Source organism: Leptonychotes weddellii, chromosome 9, assembly GCF_054177405.1.
Source record: "Leptonychotes weddellii isolate Sample4059 chromosome 9, ASM5417740v2, whole genome shotgun sequence".
Taxonomy (NCBI): domain Eukaryota; kingdom Metazoa; phylum Chordata; class Mammalia; order Carnivora; family Phocidae; genus Leptonychotes; species Leptonychotes weddellii.
Genome location: NC_138377.1, coordinates 67374132 through 67381475, shown reverse-complemented (window position 1 = coordinate 67381475; position 7344 = coordinate 67374132). Strand labels below are relative to the sequence as shown.

At 45.3% G+C, this 7344-nt stretch overlaps 1 protein-coding gene across 1 annotated transcript; it reads left to right on the top strand.

Annotated features, from left to right (window-relative positions):
* The first annotated feature begins 223 nt into the window (after nucleotides 1–223).
* Nucleotides 224–2732, top strand: CHRM5 (cholinergic receptor muscarinic 5). Its single transcript, XM_081830839.1, has one exon. The coding sequence runs from the start codon at nucleotides 389–391 to the stop codon at nucleotides 1985–1987; it is 1599 nt and encodes a 532-aa protein (XP_081686965.1). The 5' UTR covers nucleotides 224–388; the 3' UTR covers nucleotides 1988–2732.
* Nucleotides 2733–7344: the final 4612 nt, after the last annotated feature.

Sequence of the window (7344 nt, the reverse complement as noted above, 5' to 3'; positions counted from 1 at the left end):
CAGGATCATGACCTGAGCCGAAGGCAGTCGCTTAACCAACTGAGCCACCCAGGCGCCCGCTCACCTCTTCTTTTAATTGCCCGTTGGAACCACAAGAGAGCAGCAGCCTCAAGAACAAGAAAGGCTCTCAGGCACTGGTCCGTCTAAAAAGCAAAGGGATGATGAGGCTACAAACTGTCATCAAAACTTTGAGAGATTCCAGCATCTCGCTCTGAATATGTGTGTGACCACATTTACTATCCTGCTGTAAGTGATAAACCATGAGTGGAAAAAAAGATCCGTGCTGGTGAGTGGAGCTAATATATCTCCTTCTCTTTCAGATGCTGACCAAGAAGAGGTGAGATAGAAAAGATATGGTCTAGAACCCAAGACTTAACCCTAATTAAGGATGGAAGGCGAATCTTACCACAATACGACCACTGTCAATGGCACCCCAGTAAGTCACCAGCCTTTGGAACGCCATGGGCTGTGGGAAGTCATCACCATCGCGGCTGTGACCGCTGTGGTAAGCCTGATCACCATCGTGGGCAACGTCTTAGTCATGCTCTCCTTCAAAGTCAATAGTCAGCTGAAGACCGTTAACAACTATTACCTGCTCAGCTTAGCCTGTGCAGATCTCATCATTGGGATCTTCTCCATGAACCTCTACACTACCTACATCCTCATGGGACGCTGGGTGCTCGGGAGTCTGGCTTGTGACCTCTGGCTCGCCCTGGACTACGTGGCTAGCAACGCTTCCGTCATGAACCTTCTGGTGATCAGTTTTGACCGTTACTTTTCTATCACAAGACCTCTGACCTATCGGGCCAAGCGTACCCCAAAAAGGGCTGGCATCATGATTGGCTTGGCCTGGCTGATCTCCTTCATCCTTTGGGCCCCAGCGATCCTCTGCTGGCAGTACCTGGTTGGGGAGCGGACGGTACCACCAGATGAGTGCCAGATCCAGTTTCTGTCCGAGCCCACCATCACTTTCGGCACTGCCATCGCTGCCTTCTACATCCCTGTTTCTGTCATGACGATCCTCTACTGCCGGATCTACCGGGAAACGGAGAAGCGGACCAAGGACCTGGCTGACCTCCAGGGCTCTGACTCCATGGCCGAAGCGGAGCCAAGAAAGCCGGCTCATAAGGCTCTGCTGACGTCCTGCTTTAGCTGCCCTCGACCCACACTGGCCCAGAGGGAAAGGAACCAAGCCTCCTGGTCATCCTCCCGCAGGAGCACCTCCACCCCTGGGAAGCCATCCCAAGCCACTGGCCCAAGCACCGAGTGGGCCCAAGCCGAGCAGCTCACCACCTGTAACAGCTACCCTTCCTCGGAGGATGAGGACAAGCCCGCCACGGACCCTGTCTTCCAAGTAGTCTACAAGAGTCAGGCCAAGGAAAGCCCGAGGGAAGAATTCAGTGCCGAAGAGACCAAGGACACGTTTGTGAAAGCTCAAGCTGAAAAAAATGACTGTGACACCCAAAAATACTTCTTGTCCCCAGGTGCTGCTCATAGACCCAAGAGTCAGAAATGTGTGGCCTATAAGTTTCGACTGGTGGTGAAAGCTGATGGGACCCAGGAGACCAACAACGGCTGTCGCAAGGTGAAAATCATGCCCTGCTCCTTCCCAGTGTCCAAGGACCCTTCGACGAAAGGCCTGGATCCCAACCTCAGCCATCAAATGACCAAACGAAAGAGAATGGTCCTCGTCAAGGAGAGGAAGGCAGCCCAGACCTTGAGTGCCATTCTCCTGGCCTTCATCATCACCTGGACCCCTTATAACATCATGGTCCTGGTTTCCACCTTCTGTGACAAGTGTGTCCCAGTCACCCTGTGGCACTTGGGTTACTGGTTGTGCTATGTCAACAGCACCATCAACCCCATTTGCTATGCCCTCTGCAACAGAACCTTCAGGAAGACCTTTAAGATGCTGCTCCTCTGTCGATGGAAAAAGAAAAAAGTAGAGGAGAAGTTGTACTGGCAGGGGAACAGCAAGCTCCCCTGAAGAGTTAACAAATCCCCTCAAAAGAGTAACTGTGGCCAATTTCTTTTGAGGATGGGTCAGCTGATTCTGGTGTATTTATTTAAAAAAAAAAAAAAAGACATCTGCCATTTGGGGCACCTGCGGACTTTGAAAAGGCTTAAGATCTGTCACCAAAAGGAAGGAGTCACAGCTGCCACAAGTGCTACCATATTGAATGATTCTTGCCTGTGACCAAGGTCACCTGACGCCACTGGAGTTTGCCGTTGAAGAGACAGACGTGTGTCCCTTCCCAGGAGGAGGAACGCTGGGTCACGATGAACAGTGACGTAGGGAACTTTTGTTCCCTAACCTTTGGGGAGCAGCAGGGACTGGTTGGAAACCTTCCCTGTGGAAACCAGTATTGAGGTTTTGTGCAATATGTATGTGTCTGTGAAGTTGTTCTCCTACCAGTGAGAACTGGGAGACCATGTCGCCTGTTAACAAGAGTGACGTTCAACCGGCTTCTAAGACTCTATTTGTTTATAAACTGATCAGTATTATACAGCTATTATGTGTTCTGTACTGTGGTACATTTTCTGTCCTTACATCTGAGTGAAGCTCTGCTCTTTCCTTTCATAACCGATGCCAGTTCCTGGTACCCACTGAAACCATGCTGGTCCCCAGGTTACCATCCTTCCTCTCAGAATCCTGGGTTTGGAAGGACACCGAAACCTGATCCCCCCACGTCCTATAGAGGGGCTCTACTCTGTTAATAAAGATGGTCAAGTCTCCACAGTTATGTTAGTTTTTTTTTTTTTTAAAGATTTTATTTATTTATTCATGAGAGACAGAGAGAGAGAGGCAGAGGGAGAAGCAGGCTCCCAAGGAGCAGAGAGCCCGATGCGGGACTCGATCCCAGGACTCTGGGATCATGACCTGAGCCGAAGGCAGACGCTTAACCAGCTGAGCCACCCAGGCGCCCTGTTATGTTAGTTTTTAACCAGTGGGTATTTTTTCCTTTTATCTAAACAAATATTGTATATTCTATTTTGTGCCCACGTGAGCTTAATTATTTATGCTCTGTTCTAAGGAAGACTACTTCACTACATAAAGATCTTCTCTGGGCTATGTAATCACGATTCCTTTGTTTTCAGAGGCATTACTTTTTTTTTTTTTTTTAAGATTTTATTTATTTATTCATGAGAGACAGAGAGAGAGAGAGGCAGAGGCAGAGGGAGAAGCAGGCTCCCCGCTGAGCAGGGAGCCCGATGCGGGACTCGATCCCAGGACCCCGGGATCATGACCCGAGCCGAAGGCAGACGCTTAACCGACTGAGCCACCCAGGCGTCCCCAGAGGCATTACTTTCTAATTTCGTCACAAGGCCAACCTGAGACAAAATGTGGAAAACAAATTTAGGTTCACCCCACGCTTCCGAAATTCTTCCAGAACTCTTTGCCTGCCTCCGATTTCCCTCATCCAGACAAAGGTCACAACCAGGCACAAGCAGGTCACCGTGCTGCCTTCAGCCAGAAGTGCTGCTTGGAGGGACAGCAGGGGAAAGGCTTGCGTTTCTTTCTTTCTTTCTTTCTTTCTTTCTTTCTTTCTTTCTTTCTTTCTTTCTTTCTTTCTTTCTTTCTTTCTTTCTTTCTTCTTTCTCTTTCCTTTCTTTCTTTCTTTCTTTCCTTTCTTCTTTCTTTCCTTCTTTTTTTTTAATAGGTCCTTCAAATCATGGCTCAGAAATGACTTATCATTCCCAAATTCACTAGCAAAAATGAGAAGCTCAGAAAAGTACAGTTGAGGTCCAGTGAAGCTGGCTATAGTCATTAAAAATGAAAGCCTCATCTTGGAAAACAAAACGTAGATCATAGTAATACATAAAAATAAAGGTTATCAAGGGCACCTGGGTGGCTCAGTTGGTTAAGCGACTGCCTTCAGCTCAGGTCATGATCCTGGAGTCCCAGGATCAAGTCCCACATCAGGCTCCCTGCTCAGCAGAGAGTCTGCTTCTCCCTCTGAGCCTCCCCGCTCTCATGCTCTCTCTCTCTCATTCTCTCTCTCTCACATAAATAAAATCTTTAAAAATAAATAAATAAAGGTTATCAAAATATCATACATTAGAGTATCAAAATGATCAAAAACTAAATTTAACTGCAATTTCTCTGTATATAAACAAACTGAATCCAAGGGGTTTTTTTTTGAAAATTCTGAGAATACACCAATGTGCAAGAAATAAACTATAAAACAGCACACACAATGAATAAAAGACACACAAAGAAGGCAGCAGTGCAGTGCACAGTGAGGGTTTTAAAGATGAGGCCCTCCTGTCAGACAGAACCTCGGCTGATTACATCTGCAGTTGTGTTTTAACATCTCCAGACTTCAGTTCACTTCACGTAGGCCAGTTGTTTGCAGCCTCATTTGCTGCGGGGATGTAACAGAGTCACTTTAGTGGTCCTGGGAATGACATATGTCCTTGAGTCTAGGAAAGTTTCCACCAACCATTGAAGAGGGCTGTCACACCAAGTCCCAAGAAGGCTAAGGGGTAGGACAAAGCAGGTGTGCCCAGGCCTCTCCCCAAGCCTTGTGGGGACTTGATGATGTGGAGCTGAAACATTCTCGAAGCAGTGTAGCTGCTGAGCCTTTGCGAAGGGCAGGCTGACACGTGCCAAGAATTTCGTAGAGAATATTAATTGGCTCAGTTCTCCAGGAGAGATGCTCTCAGGCCTGGGTGATGCCAACAGGGCGTGACTTCGTAAGCAAACCTGCTCTACCAGCTCTAGATAAACAGTTGCTTCTTTTAGGTTAAGACTTTGATTCCTGACAAAAATGAAAATCCCTCCAAGAGCACTCTGAACCTACATTGGGCATTCACTGTTCACAGTAGAGAGAGATACAAGTTAATTCAAACAAAAGAATGTGGAACTGGGGGGGGGGGGCGGGCACTGGCGCACATTTTTCATATTCCACAATTTCTAGGACTTAGCCTTTTCTGTTTATCTTTAGTGAAATTAATTGAGAGGCCTATGCTTCCTTTTTTTATCACTGGTTTGGGGAGGCAGCCAATTTTACATGCTACCTATGTCCCTTGACATAAACCAAAAAAAAAAAAAAAAAAATCTAGGAGAAACTAGATTTCTTTAGAATAGGGCCTGTGGTGGGGTCCTCAGCATGAACAGATCCAATTGTAAACTACAGGGACCTGGCGGGTGGGTGGGTGGGTTGGTGGGGCATGGGCTGACTTCAGATCTTAGGCCTTCTATGCCCCCAGTCTCCCAAGCTCTGTGTATGGTAACCTATGCACAGCTTTGACTCGTTACCTACTGGATGCTGCTATGTTGCTAACATTGTAGTTTGTTTCCCTTTGTGAATTTGATGGCTTGTCGGGGAACCTGTTTTCAGTACAATTTTTGTTAAATATTCCTCTCTGCTGTGTTCCTTTAGGGGAATGTCCTTTAAGAGCAATGCTGATGTTTGCCTCTTTGTAATTGTGAAATCTGTACCTAATCTCTGGATTGGAATATCCAGTTGTCTACTGTAAATACTGGAATTACAACAAAGGATGTGGGACTAGGCTGCTTCTCTGTATCATAATAGTATTATTCTGGATATTAAAGAAATTTAACCGTACAGTAGTCCAAAGCAAAGCGTTGAAATAAGAAAATGCGTGGAGCCTGGCTGGCTCAGTCAGAAGAGTGTGTGGCTCTTGATCTTGGATTCATGGGTTCAAGCCCCACTTTGGGCATAGAGATTACAAAAAAAAAAAAAAATACACATTCATAAGAAAATGGTCAGGGTCCCTGGCTGGCTCAGCTGGAAGAGCATGCAACCCTTATGCAACCCTTGATCTCAGGGTCATGGTTGGACCCCCATGTTGGGTGTAGAAATTACTAAAATAAATAGATAAAATGAAAAGTTTTTTGTTTGTTTGTTTTTTTAAAGAAAATGGTCTCGGGTTCGCTTGATAGATCCACCTATATGAGAGATCCTACACACATTTGCATGTTCTGGTCTTTTAAGAAGGGAGGTGTTGATACACAGTGTGCATACAGGACCATCTCGCTACCTTTGTGATTTCCCCTTTTCCTCTCAGTTACCAATGACCAGATTAAGATGAAATAATGATGACAAGATTCTTGTGACTAAAAGCCTTCCCTCCCCCTCCAGGACAGGGAAGGTGGGGCAGACACTGCAACAGAAAAAAACAGAGCATTTCCTCTTCGCTGCTCCCAGCTGGAGCCCCAGTCATTCATTTCCATTGTAAATGCTACTAACCTCCACCTCCCTGATGCCATTTCACCAAGAAGTTTGAGATTATGTGCACTCCTGCCCAGTAAGGAATCCAGATTGTGAGCGGGTGTGGGAAGGGAAAAAAGTTTTTTAAGTATCAGGGAAGGAGCCAGAAGAAAAAAAACACACACACACAAAACTTTTCTTTTGAAATAATTTTAAACTTAAAGAAAAGTTGCAAGAATAGTATTAAAAATTCCTTATCTTTCACCCACATTTCCCAATTGTTAACACTTTGCCACATTTACACTGATTACTTGATTAAAGTGTTCCCCCATGTACCCACCGCTAGTTTTCTCTATTATAAATTTCTTATTTTCCCCTCTGTAATTAATAATTTTAAGGAAGTGACTTTGATTGTATGTAAATTTCCTGTGGGTCATCAAGTTTTCACCCAATTAATTGCAGCATCTATTTATTTATCCTCACCCAAATAAGTTACTACTATAATAATAGCCAAATGGTTGGCATTCCACTGTCAGAAAGACTTTTTCCTTCTTCCTTTCTTTCTCTTTCTTCATTTCTTTACTCACTTACTTATTATCATTATGGACTCCTGAACTCTTTTTTTTTTCCTTAAGATTTATTTATTTACTTTAGAGGGGGGGAGGGTGTGGAGGGAGAGAGAATCTCAGGTCAGACTCACTGAGGAGCACAGAGCCTGACACAGGGCAGGGCTTGAGCTCCATGATCCTGAGATCATGACCTGAGCTGAAGTCAAGAGGTGGATGCTTAACTGACTGAGCCACCCAGGTGCCCCTGGACTCCTGAACTCTTATATTAATAATTGGTTAAAATTCATTACTGTCATTATTTTGATGCTAAAATTGTCACAAAGTTAAGCAGTGAGAGCCCCTTAAAGATGACCCCTGTGATCCTCCGACATATCCTGAATATATTTTTGAATACTCCTTTACTTTCTGGTACAACAAGATGTTCCAGGCTCATCTTTTCTATCCCTATCCCAGACCAGGAATCAGCCATTTTCCAAGGACTGCTGGTTTTAGGGTCACCTGGCTGGCTCAGTTGGTGGAGCATGTGACTCTTGATCTCAGGGTCATGAGTTCAAGCTCCATGTTGGGTGTGGAGCCTACTTAAAATTCAAAAAAAA